An 18,469-nucleotide genomic window follows, 5' to 3' on the forward strand; every position below is an offset into this window, starting at 1 on the left:
CTGTGGCTCTTCCCGCTGCGCTGGCACGTTGGTCCGGAAGCCAATAACCGTCATTAGATAGTGTAAGCTGCATTCGCTTTGGCGTTGGGGGAGCATCGGAGATTTCCAAGCTTGACCGCAGGGCATCTAGCTTTCGTGCAATTCATACACTTGCGTTACACGGGCGCATTTCAACTTCGGCATCGGAGACACGAGACTTGTTGGAAGCGATTGCTTGTTCTATGGAATGGGTGGCAAGTACTAACTAGTTAACGTATTTCACAACCGAGCGAGCCACGTCTCTGGATTTCTACGCGTCATATTATTTGAAGTAATTCAATCACTAACCATGCCTCCAAAAGCGCGTACAAATTCAAACGATTTAGCTAAGAAAGAGAAGAGGATCCTAAGCTTCTTAGGGAGTGGTTTGATCGCGTACAAATCACTATAATGCAACATGGAATTGCACAAGAAGATATCTACAATTTTGATGAAACTGGCTTTGCAATGGGCCTGGTAGCTACTGCTAAAGGAGTTACTAGGGCTGATATGTATGGAAAGCCATTTCTTATACAGCCAAGCAATCGAGAATAAATTACATCTATTAAATATATTAATGAAGTGGTTGGGCCTTACCACCAAGTATTATTTTTAAAGGAAAGGTCCATATAGAGAGTTGGTATCAACAATAGGGCGGGCAACGATTAATCGAATCGCCGCCGATCGATAATCGATTATTGACAGCAGGACAGCCGATTATCGATCATCGCCGATAATTTCTTGGCGCTGTCATACAAAGTTATAGCAAGTATTTAACTATGACCTACGAAACGGAGATAGAAATAAAGCCAAATCAACCTAAAATATTAAACTTTTTCTAAAACACCACTTGTTTGCCAGTGTTTTAGGCATTCTATCCTCTTAATATTCTGAGCTGATAGCTGTCAGGGCCTAGGTCAAACCCTGCCTGAGGCACCAAGTCTGCTTTGTTCACTGGTGATCCCACAATGTAGAGATTTCCCACATTTCCTGTACAATAGAATTCTTCCTTTCTTCCTTTCTTCCTTCCTTCCTTCTCTACGTTTGATGTTTCGTTAGATCGCCACCTTAGATAGAATCCATCCATTTTACCAAGGTGTATAGGATCATCACTGTAGCGGGCAGGGCCTGCAAAGTGCTCGAGCCCGTATACCGGGCACTCGCGAGGTCGTGTAGAACTCTCCCGATCACGTGATATCGTTTACCTCGCACACACATTTACCTGTTCGGCCGCGGCCGCAGATAGAAGCTCTTCAGCGAGTTCTTTTAGTCCAAATCTATTATATAGGTTGAATCGGCTACTAGCCCGTGAGTCACAATATCGACATCTCGTCCGCGCCTAATCTAATGGAGGACCTCTAGATATTTAAAATATTTATATATATTTTAATAAAACATAATAAAATCAATCTATTAGTACGTCATGTATTCATTTACAGTGGGATTGTAGAGGAGAGATACTAGTTAAATTGGATTTTGTTATAATCTGTTACGGAAACACTATGTGACTATAGTATAATCCGCCCGACTTGGCGGTGCGGAGTATCTGACGACCGATTCAACCCCTGAATCCTTTAGATAGTTGAACACCTCAATGAGAATATAGGGAACCGCTTAGTAGGCTCAGATGGTTGACATACTGCGATTCCTGGTGTTTCCACTGAATGACATCTACTTCCTAGTTAGGCTAGTTGGCCTGTAGCTGATAGAATAGCTCCCTGCGCATCACTTCCCCTGAATTCCACAACATAATCGAAGTCATTGACTGTAATGCCAAGAAATTATCGATGACAAGCTGTTGGATTTTCTGGGGGGGTCTGAAGTGATTGTATTCAGAAGGATTTTCTGCCCAACCCGTGTATGAGAGATATTGGGTATATATTTCACATGATGTCCCAATCTGGACTAGTTTATTCTGACACAAGCCTGTCGGAGACAAAGATAGCCTACCATTCAGAATACCGCTGAAGCACTAAGCTACCTTTCTTATATCCTTTGTTAAGAGAGTACCTTAAGATCACTCGATCCTAGGAAGGAACGGTAGACCTTATCTGACAGGCTATTTCTATTTTTTCCTTTAAGAGGCCTCTAAAGGATTTAAGGAACGTGCTGTAATTAGGAGATTTATTAATTATTTACTACAAACAGACAAGGAATTTGCCAAAGAGGTTGAGGAATGGAAGAGCTTGAGGAATTAAGTGTTAGGAGCGCTCAGAAGCGCGATAGCTAGATCCTTAGCTAAGATGCTTAGTCAGGTGCGAAGTGTTTATATTCGCACCCGCGGGCGTGAACTCTTGAAGGTCAGCGATTAGTTCTGCAATATACGTGGTCCTATCTTTCCTCCCATATAGACATTCCCTTTTGCACTGTAGCGCACCATTCAGCTCGTTACTGTCCCCATACATAGCAGTGCCGCCCTGAAGTCACGCAACCGGCGGTGAGTGGATGAGCGCTAGGGGTGATCGTCGCGACGGTCGCCCGATGTAGCGCAACTGGGTGATCAGCCAAGGCGCTGTTGATCTTCCTGTTTCAGCTAGTTTCGGAGTCCCCACATAACTCCTAGTATAGATATTTCATTGGTCTGTAGATAATAGCATTTTTATTGGTTAGTTATCCCCTTGGCTGGCGATACGTGCCTTTTTTAGCGCCAGTTTTCTGCCGCTTCGCATTGACCACCTATACTAATACCACGCACAATGAACCTATGCACACCATTAATTCTTGTTGACTATCTCTTTATGATGATGGAAATCTAACTAACATGACCGTATATCCTTCCTACATAAAGGCACACCACAGATTTTACAGCTAAATGTAGTCTTCTGCTTGCACCAGTAGCATCTCTTTTGAGATGGAATTCGAATAGCCTCATGTGCTTCACCTGTCTCCAGTTCACTTATCCTCTCTAACTCTCTAGTTCTTTTCCCAGTAACCGCTTCCTGGAGGCCTAATTGGAATAGTTCTTTGTAAAGATCCTTCCGAAACTCCAGATGAGTAACTGTCTTTATTCCCAGGATTGGCGAATGATATTGCCTATAAGATAAGCATTAATAATCGCCACATCTAGTAACCAAAAAAAAAAATATAGGCCACCATGAGCGAAGCATTTTTTGATGAGTCTCATAGCTTTCCCGGAGTTGGTTTGCACGATCAACACCTCCTATATGGAAGTTATAATTATTAAACACACGGGGAATAGGTAGTTCCTTGACTGGCTCTCCATTAAATGGCTCTCGGGCAATCTTTGCACTAGTAGATGTCTTTGCTGGTCGTTTGCGAAGGCGAGGGATCCAATCAGATGGCCTGTGTACAGTATGTGTAGTTGTCATGCCAGTAACTATATTATTGTCTTGCCATGCAAGACAAAGAATATTCTGGACCCCAGGTTCAATACCTGCAGGCACGGCATATAATGTATTCCATGGCTGAGATTTCTTGGACTCTTTGAATAGTCGAAGGACCTTTGGGAATAGTTGTTTAGAAGCCTTTGGACGTGTTGTTCCACATGCACCAATGCCAAGTTCTCGGAGGCGATGAAAAGCGGTATTGAAGTAAAGTAATTGTCCATATAAACTGTATATTTTGCTTTTTCTTTGGTAACCCTTCCTGGACCAGTTGAAGCACCATTGAACCAGTCATAGTAAGATCTTCCTGCTTTTTAACCTCTACCATTGATTTATGCCGGCTTGCCCAAATCCAGTGTAGGATATAACCTTGGTCTGCAATTGCAAAAAGCTTAAACCCCTGCTTAATTGGCTTATCAGGCATTTTAAATGTGTGTGTAGAGCGCCCAAAGCCACGGATCATAACTTCATCCACAGAGACTGCATGTGATGGTTCCCAGTATTGTAGGCAGGCAGAACGTATACTAGAAGCAAATGGTTCTAGCTTATACCACCACATTTGATGAGGCTTTAAACCAAGCCTTATAGCCTCCTGCACAGCTGCATCAGGATTGGGATCAGCAACATGAAAAAAGCGCTTGATTTGTTGAAAGCGCTTTAATGACATAAATCGCCGTGGCATATGAATAGGCTCCTCTGAAGTCTGCCAGTAATCCTCATCTCTAGGAGATACATGAACCCCCATATAAACAAGAATGCCAAGAAAAATCATAATATCTGCAGGAGTAGTATCATGCCATGTACGCCCGGTTTCTCCTGCTTCCTTTATCCGCGCATATATATTTGTATTGGTTGATAATACCGCCAGTGACTCTTTTGAGGTAAAGAGGGAGAATAAGCTGTATGCACTTGAGATATTAATATCTGGTGGAATATGTGCAGAAGCATAAAAAGGCTTTTCTATATTAAGCGGTTCAAATTCAACATCAGTATAAGGAGGGATTTCATGAAGCATCTGAGCAAGATTTAGCTTCACATCTTCCCTTTTAGGCAAAGGAGTAGGGAAGGGGAACGAGAAGGTGATGCAGATGATGGAACAATAGAAGAACTATGCAATAAGGGTTCCTCTGCCTCCTCTTTCATTGGATAACCCCATTGGTCCATAGTAGGGAGGAATGTAAGGAATCCAGAGGATGAAGCAGACCATGTAGGGGGCTACGCGTGAAATGCTTTGTGACGCGCTGAGGGACGTGCGTACTCATAACTAAGAATCTTCTTATGTCATCAGGCGGTGATAATATAAACCAATAAGAATGCTTCAATAATTTACCGCTAAAAAGGCACGTATCGCCAGCCAAGGGGATAAGCACCTGAATTTTCCCTGCTGTTTTAAGGGATTAAATCAAGTGAATCTTCATCCTGAACGACATCGAGTGTAGTTGCCGGGACCACCACCCCAATTCATAATAGACAGTACTCTTTCCTTTTTCGTACCTGCTCTGATGCATGCACAGGCGAGTTAATAATGTTGTTTCATTTGTTCCTAATAGAATGAACCAGCAATCCAAAACAGATATCATCCGAGCGAAACCTATCGGTGACGGTTTAACTACATTCCGCGATGCCTTGACATGAACGTGCAAAGCTTCAGGGTTCCCATGCTCTGTTACCTCTCTTAAGTCAACTAGATACATCTATGGGGGGCTACATGCACCCACCCTAGGGGCGCTCGCGCCCCGAGTACTACGACCTGCGAAAGGCCTGAGGAATCAAATTAACTTAAATTAAATCCCAGCCGGGAAATGATAGGGACGGCACAAGACAAGAGTAAGAGCGTGTATTAACAGGCAGGAGAATATAATATCTGTTTCAAATTGTTTAAAATTACCGCACCCCTTGGCGCTTTCGTCTGGCTCCCAGCCTGCGAGAAAGTTTTCTATAATACCTTGATCGGCCAGCTTATGCGATCAGACATTCGAGATTATATTATTTTCTCTCTGCCTGTCATTTTCATAGGAGGTTTTTTTGCAGCATCAGCTATGATTATACCCATTTTCCCAGCCTTGCTTTGGGCGAGTAGTCTCCTTGGCAGCGGAGTGTTGTCCAAAACCCTAGAGGTTCCCACATCTACTGCAACAGCTCTCGGCTTACCAACATCTGCCTTTGGAACAACCATCGAGGGGGTTGGCGTCGATCAAATTGGGAACGTGTACGCTGTTGGCTACCAGAGTTTGGCGAACGATACCACTGCGGCTGCCTCTTATGGGATACTGTCTCGGGCAGCGGGGGGAGCCAGCACTACGAGCGACAGCCGGGTTTTTGTGGCTCCTAAAGGGCCAACAGGAGCACCTCTTCTTGCCGGCTCGAGGTTCATATCTGCCGGCAATACAATTCTTCTAACAGGTATTCCATGTCATCATCTCCTAGCCTCACTTGGCGCAACCGACTAAGTATTGCTAGATGCTGTCAACCACCGGGTGCTAGCCTTTGACACACGAGCGAAGTCCTTTGGCATATACTGTGAGGACAAAATAATGATTCAACCAAACGACCTTGCCATTTCGGTCCTTCGAGATAACTTGATCTTCCTGTCTGGCATGAACTACACGGCCGACTCTACAGCTGGGATCTCCGGAGAGCTGTGGACTTGCGACCGAGGCAAAGCAATCCGATTCAGCCCTTGGGTCCTGGCAGCCGCCAATATTCACAGGACTAACGGCATCGAAGTCTCTCCAGATGGGTTGTCCTTGTATGTCTCATCATCGCAGAACGTGAATGGTTCTGTCATATCCAATCGGATCTTCAGATTCGCCCTAGACCCGGTCTCAGGCCACATCCTGGACAGAGTGCCAACCCTCTTCTATGACTTTGCCGAAAGCCCCTCAATCGATATTGACGGCATGCGGACAGATGTGGACGGGAATCTGTACGTCACGCGCAATGGCGACGCACAAATTGCAAAACTATCTTCCAACGGAAAGCTACTCTTGATGATTAACATTCCCAACATGGGGCTCGGTCCTCGAAGTTTGGAGTTGGGGGGCCCTGATGGGACGACGTTGTACTGCGTAGGCCTCTGTAAGCCACCTCTGGATCATCGGGGTTGCGCGGCATCACTTAACGTAAACGTTCCTGGACATGCATTTGATTCAATGAATCACAGTGATTGATTATTTAACGTCACTTGGCGGTGGGGATAACTATAGTTTTCAATTTCATTTATGTAAGCTAGCTCTTAGTAGCGGCCACCCGGCCACCCATTCAATAGAACAATCAATCGCCTCCAACAGTCCAACGGGCTGTGCGTCCCGACCACCAATGGTAGCTGAGTCAGTGGTGTTCGAGTCTAGTTACTTTTTTCGGCCACACCGACAGAACTCCGGATTTATTCTGTCAGTACTTCAAAGGTAGTTCATTCAACACAATGGCTGACTGGTTGTCTACTAGCCAACATCACCATATAAGACACACAAAATGAGGTCAACTAATTTCCATAACCTCAAAACCCCGATTCACCCAAACTCCACCCATGCTTTAATTCTTCTTTAATAGCCGCTAACAGCCGCAGATTAATTAGTGATCACAGGGGCTGTATTATCCCATTTATTTGTTTCCGCCGCGTCGACCAGCCAGCGGGCCACGCTAACGCGGCTGGTGCTCGCCATCAGGGGAACCCCCCGGCCGTGATTCGGCCACACTTTCACGTTGGTGGCATGGGTCTCTACCAGCCGAGAGGGACGGACAAAAACGTAGGTCAGACCAGTGGCCCTGATCTCCCGCTCTGTGTCGTTGTGGTCGTTGTACTGGTAGATCATGTTGGATTTGCTCATAAGTAGACGCAATATACTGTGCATGTTATTCCAGGATTCTCCTGCACCGAAGGCCTGCAGGATGACCATCTTCTGCACGCCATTCTCCTTCATCACTGTCGCGACGTTTGCGTTGCAATCCGCCATCAGTCGTGGCGGCGAAATGGGGGCGGAAAATGGGCTGTCAGTTGCGCGGGGGGCATTGAGAGTCACAATCACGACGTCGGGGATGTTGTTGTTAAACACAGCTCTGACGTCCGCTATCTCAGTGGGAGTTCCTATCTTTTCTTAGCGCAGTTCAGACCATTGGGAAGATATCACCTACCTTTGACTACCTTTAACCCAGGGAGATTTTCCATCGCTTCAGGCTTTCTAACCAGAGTGGTAACTTGATGTCCTAGTTGGTATTAGTTTGGGTTGCTCTTGCGTTCAGGAACTGGAGTTTACGTCGACAAAGGAGCTCATTGACTGTGAGCTTGCCAGTGCGCCCACTGCCCCCGATTACGAGGACGTGCATCTTCGGAGATATTGATGGAAGTAGAAGAGAACGTGGGGGGTTGATATTTACTGTAGCTTAGTTTCGTAGGTTATATACTGGTCATAAGGAAGAATCTTGATTTCTACAACTCTTTCAATAGAATATATACTCATAGATCCTAGTTTCAAAATGCATCTGTATACTGACATTGTTTGTCCGGACCTAGTCCGATCGGTCGGATCCGAATATCTGTCCGGATCCGACACGGATAATTTGTCATCGACATAGGAATATTTTCAACTCCATCCATCCGGACGTACTCCATGTGACCCGTGCATACAGGCCGTTGACATCATGGATTAGCACATGTGTTGAATCTGTACTTAGATGTTTAGGTATAATGGACTCCTCTGTATAATGAATTATGCCGGCAGGTCAACACCCTATGGAAGCAAGCAACAATATAAATTGTCAGGATATATATTTACAAGCTAGATAGGTACAAACAAAGATCAATACCAAACTCGATGGGAGGCCTTGGTACAGTTCTGTAGAATGGCCATTCTCTACACGTTATAAGAATTTACTTCATCGATGCTGAGTATAGTTCTAAGAAAGATCATTAAATCCTATGCATAGCAGTTTTGGTCGAGTCGTTCAGACATAGGGAGCCTCAACAATCAACACAGCCGTTTCTATAAAGCCCATAGTAACACGCAGTATGCACAAAGCCCTATGACTACAATCTACAAGACATAAAGGCATACAAAGACTACAATAAAAACCATTAAAACAAAAATTTGCTTTCAAATTCTGCATAACAAACTATCCATAAAACCACGTATTTGTTACGACCTAACGAACGAAAAACCTCAGTACGGAAAACAATGGATAGTTAGGTCCAAGCGATACCTAGAAGGAAATTCCCTTACTGGTTTTCACTTCCGGGTGTTTCCATCCTCCTCCTTCTCCTTCTCCTTCTGCTCTAGCCCTGTTTCTTTGGCCGACTCGGAAGAGCTATGTTCACCTTCTTGGATTGCCCTTCTTCTTCAACATATCGAACTACTCCAATTCCTCTCTGTGTTTCTGCTTCTCAGCTGCGTTCACGCAGTGGGGACACTCCGTTTATTTGCAAGAGTATAGCTTGTCGCATTTCTTATAGATGGTTGTGTTTGTTTGAAGCACCCCTGGAGTTGGGATGCTTTTGCACAGGTGCAGTGGTGGGACATCCTAAGGAGTTCAGCGATGTTGTTGGTACGTTAGGGACGGTACTGTTGGAGAAAAATTTAGGTAACGAGATTGTTATCCTAGACAGGATGCAGAGATGTTAATTCAGCCGGGTTTATTGGAGGTATTTATGCCCTGTAACAGGATGACAAAAACCTAACTTTTGTATTATTAGCAAAGGTATTGTTAAGGATTGCACCGTTCTGTAAAAGGAATTCGTTGCTATTGGTGTGGTATAAAGGAATTTTCAGTGTAAATTCTGGAAGTGGGTGAAATACTACCCACTAAAACTGAGATAAGCTATAAGATCTATAAATTATATGGTTATAACTGATAACAAGGGAGTATATGTGTTCGCAATTTGCCATTTACCAAGAGACATGCGAGAGAATGTATAAAGTCCCTTATTTCTTTTATGTCATTGTCGGTACATACCGCTTTTTGCTTTAGTATATATTCCAAAAGCAGAGACTGTTCTTATACTTTTCAGCCATCAGCAATTAGAGGAATTCAAAATCTGGAAATGGTCAGAGTTTCCGAAACCTGTTGACTCTCAGTTCTGGCTGCTTTCTATGCTATGGTCTCAGCATAAAGCAGCAAGTCATTGTATATCGACTAAAAGAATCCAACAATGCTGTTCCTTTGGCTTTCTCCTTGTTATCCCCCTTAAACTGGTGTCAAGTTTGGTAGAAAGAACCTATGATAGGGGAATTTCTAGACCGCATGATTTGAGCACGACAAATGAAAGGACAAATCAACCAAAAAGGGGCCGGGATGCTTATTTACTACAGTCCTGTCCATAATTTGATCGGCAGTTCAGCTAACATGATAGTGGCATCACATCAACATAAAGAATTGCTTATGGTATGTCCGAATACATTGAGGTAATATCGATTTCTAAAGGGGAACTAGGTTGCTTGTATATTCCTGTGGGAAAAAAAAAAAAAAAAAAAAAAAAAAAAAAAAAAAAAAAAAAATTAGAATAAAAAGGGATGTGAATTTTTCAGGAACCTTGTTTGTTTGCCATTAGTCATGGTTAGCATCTGGTTACAATAAACAGGAACTGGAGATTTACTGATCTTATCTCTACAACCTGCTAAGCGATCGATAGAGGGAATTAGTCACCCAAATATGAGAAGAAAATAAAAGAAATGAAGAAGTACTAAACTGAAAATCATGCTCAGTCTTGCTCATATCGACTTTTATTGCCCATTCTAGAAGTTCTCAGTACTGGGGAGAGAACCAGGAATCTGTCTGCAAATTCAGTCCATCACATGGTACCTGGCTCTGTCCCGATTTTTCCACGTCCCCTTGAAACCAGGATCGGTGGAACCCATCTTCTGGTCCGACGGTGAGTGACAAGCTATCGTTACAACGGTGAGACTTGCCCAATCAAGAATCCCCGGGACCTGGATAGGCAGATCGTTGCGCCGTGGCCAGCCAGTTCTTGCACGGGGGCTCTCGCCCGAGCGCATCCGGTTGGGAGCTCGTACAGCCGGGGTTCAGGACCCGGGTTGGTGGGGGTACCTATTTTGAGTTGATGGTTTGTTTCGATGAACTTTAGCGGGGGATGGGGAAATGCTGATAGGCCCGCTTAGATCTTAGCCTGGGGTTAGCGCGCCTTATGGGGAGTTTCATGACTTCAAAAAAGGAAAAGAGCAGAAATGGAATCTAAGTTTTTCGCTAGTGGCGAACCAAGTTTCGGGTTGGGGGAACCGGCCATCAGTGCTCCATGCCGTTCGGGGGTTTGCATTTTGCAGGTGGCGGGCCTAATTGTTAGCTTCCGCAGGGCGGTTCCAACCGTACCAACGGCCTCTTGGACAACCGGACAACTATCCCAGACATTCAATACTATAATGCATGTGCCGGAAGAAGGGGAAAAGTGAGTAAACAGGCTAGGAGCGAATGCTATCGGATATGGTTTCAGAGATGGGGTTGACTCCGAAAACCGGGATCAAGGTTGCACCCGTTCCTGGAAAGAACATTTTCTAACCATGGTGCGTTTGGAATTTCGATATTTATAGAAAAGTGTCGTACTTCAAGGGCATACTCCAGGTTCAGTTGAAGCCATGATGCCCGTGTCCCCAGTCCGACTCTCGCTTGAGCTATGTGGATACGAGCTAAGGGTTTCAGATAGGGCGTAGTTCGGTCTGTCGGTCCGGACAAGACAATCCTTCTCCACAGCGAGAACTCTAATCGGATCAAATTTGGACTTTGAGAGGACTAGTTTCTATATTTGTCTAGGAAAAGCGATTAACGTATGATGGCCTAGAGGCCAATTTATCCTTTGAAGTGGAAAAGATGGAGGCTAGAATCTCCCCTTTTATTACCAATGCAGTTAAGATCGTCTTACCAAGCCGTGGTTTTTTTTTTTTTTTTTGTCCTTTTAGATCTGCCCCTCTACACTTTGCGAGGTATTGCACCTATCAAGCATTAATACCAGATCTATTCAATCGTAGAGTACATACCGATGCCTCATAAAGCTCTTCAAAAGTTATCTAATATTAGAACATAATACTGTCTTAGAAAAATGGCAGAATATTACATGCTCTCACCCAGAATGTGCGTGCAAAGTTCGACAGCAGCTGTCCATTATTAAATGCGTTTCAGGAACAAGCTCGACTCCCAAGCGGGTGTTCCTGTTTGAAACCCGGATCGGCATCTAATCCTATCCATATCCTGAATAGCATGGTTTCAGCATGAATCCGACAGATAGCCCGGTCGACATTCCATGGTCCCTAGGAGAGCCCAAATAAAGCGAATGAAAGTTATATAAGGACCAGTGAACTCCCAGACCATCTTATTTTTATTCCCAGCATTCAATTTAGTTCACTCTCTTTAGTTTCTTGTATGCTAATTTTCGGTCGTTTTTTCTTTTCTTTTTCTTTTTCTTCTTCCTTGCAAAGATGAAGACTTCCACTCTTTGCACTATTGCCTTGTCGGCCTCGGCCCTTGCGGTTCCGGTGTCTGTGACTACCGATAAGCACATGGCCGACCCGCCCCTGCCCTTGCCCCGGCGGCTGAGGCCCATGCTCGTCTGCAATCTCGCACCTTTGGTCCCATGCTTAGTGGCCTATGCCCCTCATGTTGCGAAACATGTGAAGAAAAAAGCGGTCTAAAACCTCGTACTCTTGGATTAATCAAGGGCTTGCTAGAGCACAAGCTGAACAAACTTGGCATCTGCCAGCCATGTGAGAATAGCAGCAACGAAAATGAAGACACCAATAACAACACCAATAACAACACCAATAACAATACCAATAACAATTCCAATACCAACACAAACACGAACACCAACAACAACAGCAACAGCAATACCAACATCATCAATGGTGGCGGCACTCCTCCTGGTGGTGTCAGTGTCAATGTTGACTGCAAAACTGGAACCGAAGAAGGCTGTACCACCAACACAGGAACCAACACTCCTCCTGGCGGCAGCAGCACTCCTCCTGGTAGCAGCACCCCTCCTGGTGGTATGACTCCTCCTGGCGGCAGCACCACTCCTCCTGGCGGCAGCACCACTCCTCCTGGTAGCAGCACCCCCCCTGGTGGTATGACTCCTCCTGGCGGCAGCACCACTCCTCCTGGTGGCCCTATTACCGATTGTGACAAGGGTGAAATGTGTCAACCTCCCACTGGCGGCAGCACCACTACTCCTGGCGGCAGCACTGAATCAGACACCCCCGGCAGCAGCACCACTACTCCTGGTGGCAGCACTGAGTCCGATACTCCTGGCAGCAGCACCACTACTCCCGGCGGCAGCACTGAGTCCGATACTCCTGGCAGCAGCACCACTACTCCCGGCGGCAGCACTGAGTCCGATACTCCCGGTGGCAGCTCTACTACTCCTGGTGGCAGCACTGAGTCGAACTCCCGGTGGCAGCTCTACTACTCCTGGCGGCAGCACTGAGTCTGACACTCCCGGTGGCAGCTCTACTACTCCTGGCGGCAGCACCGAGTCCAACACTCCCGGCAGCAGCACTACTACTCCTGGCGGTAGCACCGAGTCGAACACTCCTGGCGGCAGCACCACTACTCCTGGTGGAAGCACCGAGTCTGACACTCCTGGTGGTAGCACCACAACTCCTGAGGGCCCTATTACCGATTGTGACAAGGGTGAAATGTGCCAACCTCCTACTGGCGGTAGCACCACCACTCCCGAGGGCCCTATTACCGATTGTGACAAGGGTGAAATGTGCCAACCTCCCACTGGCGGCACCACTACTCCTGGCGGCAGCACTGAGTCTGACACTCCCGGTGGCAGCTCTACTACTCCTGGCAGCAGCACCACTACTCCCGGCGGCAGCACTGAGTCTGACACTCCCGGTGGCAGCTCTACTACTCCTGGTGGCAGCACTGAGTCTGACACTCCCGGTGGCAGCTCTACTACTCCTGGTGGCAGCACTGAGTCTGACACTCCCGGTGGCAGCTCTACTACTCCTGGCGGCAGCACTGAGTCCGATACTCCCGGTGGCAGCTCTACTACTCCTGAGGGCCCTATTACCGATTGCGACAAGGGTGAAATGTGCCAGCCTCCAACTGGCGGCACCACTACTCCTGGTGGTAGCACTGACTCCAACACTCCCGGCAGCAGCACCACTACTCCCGGCGGCAGTACCGAGTCTGAGACTCCCGGCAGCAGCACCACTACTCCTGGCGGCAGCACCGAGTCCAACACTCCCGGCAGCAGCACTACTACTCCTGGTGGCAGCACTGAGTCCAACACTCCCGGCAGCAGCACTACTACTCCTGGCGGCAGCACTGACTCGAACACCCCCGGCGGTAGCACCACCACTCCTGGCGGCAGCACTGACTCCAACACCCCCGGCGGTAGCACCACTACTCCTGGCGGTCCCATTACCGATTGCGATAAGGGTGAAATGTGCCAGCCTCCTACTGGTAGTACTCCTTCGGGCGGTAATACTACTCCTGGTGGCATTAGCATCAACAACACTAACAAACAAACTGGTGGTAATGTTAGCATCCACATCGGAGGAAACAAGGGAGGAAACAAGGGAGGCAGTAGCTCTTCTAGCTCCTCTTCCAGCTCCTCTTCCGCTTCTTCTGGTGGTTCTTCGTCTTCTTCTTCCTCGAGCAGCTCTTCGTCTTCGGGCGGCGGATCCCCTCCATGTGAGGAATGCGAAAACCCACCTCCGTGTGAGGAATGCGAAAACCCGCCTCCCGAGGATTGCGAAGAGTAGGAGGGCTCTTACTAGATGGATAGTGTCTCCGAGTACGAGAAATAAGCCGTCCTCAATGAGGTGCTATTTGTCTCCTTCCTTTTCTAATTTTGTCCCAACTGTGTTGGTGTGAGCTAGACTCTTTTGTTAGGTTATTGTTTGCTGGGATTTCATTCTTGTCGCTCGTTTATGTATAATCAATAATTCGCTCTTTCGCCAGTCATTTGTCGATCACAATAAGACTTGGATTAATACTTTTTTTTTTTTTTTTTTTGAAGTCTATGTCCTATTATACTCCTTTATTTGATTATATTAGCATCTCCCTTTCGAAACCGTAGGATCAGACACATTAGCAGATCTCACAATCCCCCCAGTTGCAGTAGCATCCTACTTTTCTCCAAATATCAGCCCAGGAGTACGAAGTGGTTTTGTCAAAAATATAGGGAAACAGCCGATGAAGTTAAGTCATCGCCATATCTCGTAACCAACAGAGAGGAATGGCAAGGGCTTTATTTGAACTGCCACAGTAAAAGATGCCTCTAGAAATAGTTAATAGCATCACCTTCCAGGACCCTGCTCAGTATTGCTTTGCTTCGACTCTTCAAAACGAAAAGAGAGCTGCGTGGGCTTGAGCGCGACAGAAACCGTCGGGGAAGTTATTAACAATAGGGAAGCCATCACGGCGTTCCACTAGTTGTACAAAGTCACATGTTATGTGGTCGTATAAGGAAGGCGTCACATTCGACTGAACAGACATTAATCTTCTTCACTTACAGCACAAGGAATAGGCTTGCTAATGTCAATTCAACCACTTGCGTTGCCATTATGGAGAACGAATGCATAAATAGAACAATAGCGTGCATTTTAAAATGAAGAAATGTTTTCCATTTAATTGAAACCCAGGACACTATCTCTGCTGACTTGCTCAAATCACAATCGTTATGTTAAGAGGCCTACTGTATTCAGTGTTATCACGTGGACTCTCAGTTGTGTTGGAGCATATTGCCAAGCATAGGCGCCTGCCCCCGGTTTCGACCTCGCTTAGTCATCATTTATGTAAGCTAGCTTCTAGTAGTAGCGGCCACCCGGCCACCCTTTCAAGAGAACAAGCAATCGCTTCCAACAAGTTGTTGGAAGCATAAAGGAGTCCAGGGTGTGACGGTGCACAATGGTCTGTTTGCATTGTTTGTATCTAGTTTTATTTACTTCTCCGCACCGCCCCCTCACCACCTTTCTTCCTCCTCCCTACGCATGAAATTATCGTTGAGATAGCACCAATTTCATCATATTGCTTGGCCGTCACACCGGGATTCAGGGGGTATGGAGGCACCCCGAACTAGGCTAAATAGTTAATAATTCTGTGCTTACCAAACAAACCTATTCATAATAACCTATCTCATACGAGCATCACAGAGTGCTAAAATATTGGATGTGTGTGATATTATCCCCCTTCGTCCACGCTAACGTTCGTACAAATCTTGTCACAGTAGCAGTTCCCCCAATCAAAGACATACTTCAAATGTCCTTTTATCTATTTACAGGTAAACAAACGCATTGTTTTATTTACGTATACTTCCCCTAAGACATAACTTCTTTGGATGATTGAATATCGAGTAGGCCCGCAGGACCCGAGGGTTACCAGCGACGGGTTGCTGAAAATCCCGTTCTTGGCGGGTTTTGGTCCTAACCCTAAAACCCGCGACGGGTTTTGGCCCTCACCTAGGACCGACCCGTTTTAAGGGTTCTTCGCCCAAGTCTTTTCTTTGTATATATTTTTCGTCAAGTATAAAGAACACTCTTCCGTTGCCCATTACGATATTCTCATTGATAACTATCAGGGTTTCCAGGGCCACAGGCGCTTACCCTAAAAAGGAAAATTCAATCTACGACAAGAACTTGCTCGCATATTTTATCCCAACTGATAACATCTCCTTTTATTCCTGTCACACATACCGATCAAGCAACAACATAGTACAGTAAAGACTTGGTTAGGCTCGAGCCATAATGAGCTTTCTCTGGAAAAGGGGTCCGCTTCCACCAAAAAGGATTCGCACAGACACCGTACTCCCCGTGCCATCATGGGATGACCAACGTCGCATGCGCGAATGTTGCCTGCATGTTACTTATCGATTCGACGATATCCTTGACCCTGAGGTACTGCGCCGGTCGCTGGAACGTCTCTTGCAGTTTGATGGCTGGCGGACACTAGGAGCGCGACTTCGAAAGAGAGTATGTGATTGAAATCAGTAATTATGGCAGTTCCATGGAATGGCGTCCAGCTCGCACCTAACACACGTTAGGATGACGGAAAATTAGAATACCACATACCAGCGCAGTATGATGCAAAACGGCCTGGTTTCAACTACACTGTCGTCAAATACCCCATGGGCATCAACGAACATCCTTTAGCTGCCAGTTTCCCTCAAGCAACAGGGCAGCCATCACTTCTCGGCAACCCAGCAGATCTGTTATCTCTATGTCTGTGTCCTGATTGCCCCCAGCATATAGAGGACTGGCTCTATTCGGATAGACCGCAACTCGTCATTGACGTCGTGTCTTTCGGCGACGCGACACTGTTGACTGTAACTTTCTTGCACACGCTCATGGACGCTATGGGCCTTGCGAGTTTCATCAAGGCGTGGACTGCTGTCATGAATGGACAAGAGGATCAGGTCCCAACCTTTCAGGAGATTGATGAGGATCCTGCGGCGCGGTTCACCGACAGAACCCCGGCCGACGCCTACGTTAACAGCACCTTTCTGCTAACGGGCCTACGTCTGTTGGTCTTCGTCTTCTGCTACATCTTCGAGCTCATCTGGCACCGTGGTCATAATGAACGCATAATCTGCATCCCAGGACAATATGTCGACGAGATGCGGGACCAGGCATTGAACGAGCTAGCCGAGCAAAACAAGGAGCAGCCTGCCCCCTTCCTTAGCGAAGGTGACGTGCTCTTAGCATGGTGGCTCAAAGCGTTACTCAGGGCACTGAATCCCTCCCCCGGTCGCATGATATCAATCTTGAACGTGTTCGACATCCGCTCGACCGCCCTACAGGAATCACCCTCAACAAACACAGCCTTCATAACTAACGCTGCCCTCGTGTCCATCACTTTTCTACGCACCCACCAGATCCTCCACGAACCGGTCAGCTTCGTGGCCTCCCATATCCGCCGCTCGCTTGTCCAACAACGAACACTACCACAGATCGAAGCCTGCTTTGCTCTTCATAAGGCCACCTCAGAGAAAAATAGTCATCCGCCAGTATTCGGCGAACCGACCTCCCTTCTCGTCTGCTGTACCAACTGGCACAGAGGTAGGTTCTTTGAAGTGGACTTCTCGTCAGCTGTTATTACCCCAGGCATTCCACTCAACGACCGTGTGCATCCGCTTGGCAGACCATCGTGTGTGATTCCTACCCAGCATTTGGGTGGTCTTGCTTTGCGGAATGTTGGGCCTATCATTGGCAAGGACGCAGCTGGGAACTGGTGGCTATCGTGCACATTGCGGACGAGTGCATGGTCTGGTATCGAGCAGGAATTGAATTCGCTAGGCGGTAAAAAGAGCCAGTGACGGTAGATTGCGAAGCTTCTTTCATGTCTACTATTCTTTATCTTCTACGTTTATGTTTTCAATTAGCAATTCATGTACTCCACTCCACGTTCACTGGATATGGAACTGAAATGCTCTTTTCAACCCATGACCCCTGGGCCTTCCGTTCATGTGCATAATCAGCTGCCAAGCTGATACTCAAAGGAACAGAGCAATTCACCTCGTAAGGCATGTTATCTCTCTTTATCCAGATATTTCCGTCAGACACTCAAGTAGCCTACCAACAAGAGAATAATCTAATCGCCCTAAACGACCACATTGTCATTCGCTGCTCATCCCATACACAGGGTAGAGACCCAGAACCCAGTGCCCGAAGTACCATGCCACTTCTAGCGTTGTTAAGGCAAAGCAACCCAGACACTAAGACTGCCTTCAGTACAACTGGAACGTCTACCCCGGGCAAGTCGTTCCTCTCACGTTGAAATTGGGTGCAATAATCAGCGGGTGCCAACACCGATCTAAGCGATTCTGGGCTACCGGCAGTCTCTGGTCTAGGGTGAGTGCCTGCCTTGAGGGTTTTGCCGTGGAAATAAGCCCCTAAAGCGCTCTGTAAGTGCGAGCGTTACCTCAGAGGGAGTGGGCCTTTGCAAACGTCAGTGTCACAAGCAAATTTCGTCCTAACTCACCCCGGGCTGTTCTAGTTTAGAATTTGCTTTCTTATTTCCCTTGTAATAGATTTTGACGATTGGCTGCCTTTATGCCAAGCCGCAAGCCAAATGAACTTTCCAGTCAATGTCAATTAATTCGTCCATTCGTCCTGAGGCCCGGCACCCCAAATGACTGTAATGAAAATATTTTCGTG

General features: G+C 46.7%; 4 protein-coding genes across 4 annotated transcripts; 3 read left to right on the forward strand and 1 right to left on the reverse strand.

Annotated features, from left to right (window-relative positions):
* Nucleotides 1–5,401: 5,401 nt before the first annotated feature.
* ATNIH1004_010934 (SMP-30/gluconolactonase/LRE family protein) lies at nt 5,402–6,826 on the forward strand (the record flags this gene model as incomplete). The annotated part of the gene is made up of 3 exons (XM_033575502.1): nt 5,402–5,765; nt 5,823–6,440; nt 6,810–6,826. The coding sequence occupies 3 exons, from the start codon at nt 5,402–5,404 to the stop codon at nt 6,824–6,826; spliced, it is 999 nt and encodes a 332-aa protein (XP_033421357.1).
* Nucleotides 6,827–6,931: 105 nt separating this feature from the next.
* ATNIH1004_010935 (NAD(P)-dependent oxidoreductase) lies at nt 6,932–7,688 on the reverse strand (the record flags this gene model as incomplete). Its single annotated transcript, XM_033575503.1, has 3 exons — nt 6,932–7,449; nt 7,497–7,568; nt 7,619–7,688. 3 exons carry the CDS (start codon nt 7,686–7,688, stop codon nt 6,932–6,934), a joined length of 660 nt encoding a protein of 219 aa, XP_033421358.1.
* A 3,718-nt stretch (nt 7,689–11,406) lies between these two features.
* Nucleotides 11,407–14,077, forward strand: ATNIH1004_010936 (uncharacterized protein; the record flags this gene model as incomplete). The annotated part of the gene is made up of 3 exons (XM_033575504.1): nt 11,407–11,438; nt 12,183–12,752; nt 12,808–14,077. 3 exons carry the CDS (start codon nt 11,407–11,409, stop codon nt 14,075–14,077), a joined length of 1,872 nt encoding a protein of 623 aa, XP_033421359.1.
* Nucleotides 14,078–16,153: 2,076 nt separating this feature from the next.
* Nucleotides 16,154–17,628, forward strand: ATNIH1004_010937 (uncharacterized protein; the record flags this gene model as incomplete). The annotated part of the gene is made up of 2 exons (XM_033575505.1): nt 16,154–16,285; nt 16,357–17,628. 2 exons carry the CDS (start codon nt 16,154–16,156, stop codon nt 17,626–17,628), a joined length of 1,404 nt encoding a protein of 467 aa, XP_033421360.1.
* Nucleotides 17,629–18,469: the final 841 nt, after the last annotated feature.

The sequence above is a fragment of the Aspergillus tanneri genome (assembly GCF_003426965.1).
Source record: "Aspergillus tanneri strain NIH1004 chromosome Unknown AapTan_8_pilon_pilon_pilon, whole genome shotgun sequence".
Lineage (NCBI taxonomy): Eukaryota > Fungi > Ascomycota > Eurotiomycetes > Eurotiales > Aspergillaceae > Aspergillus > Aspergillus tanneri.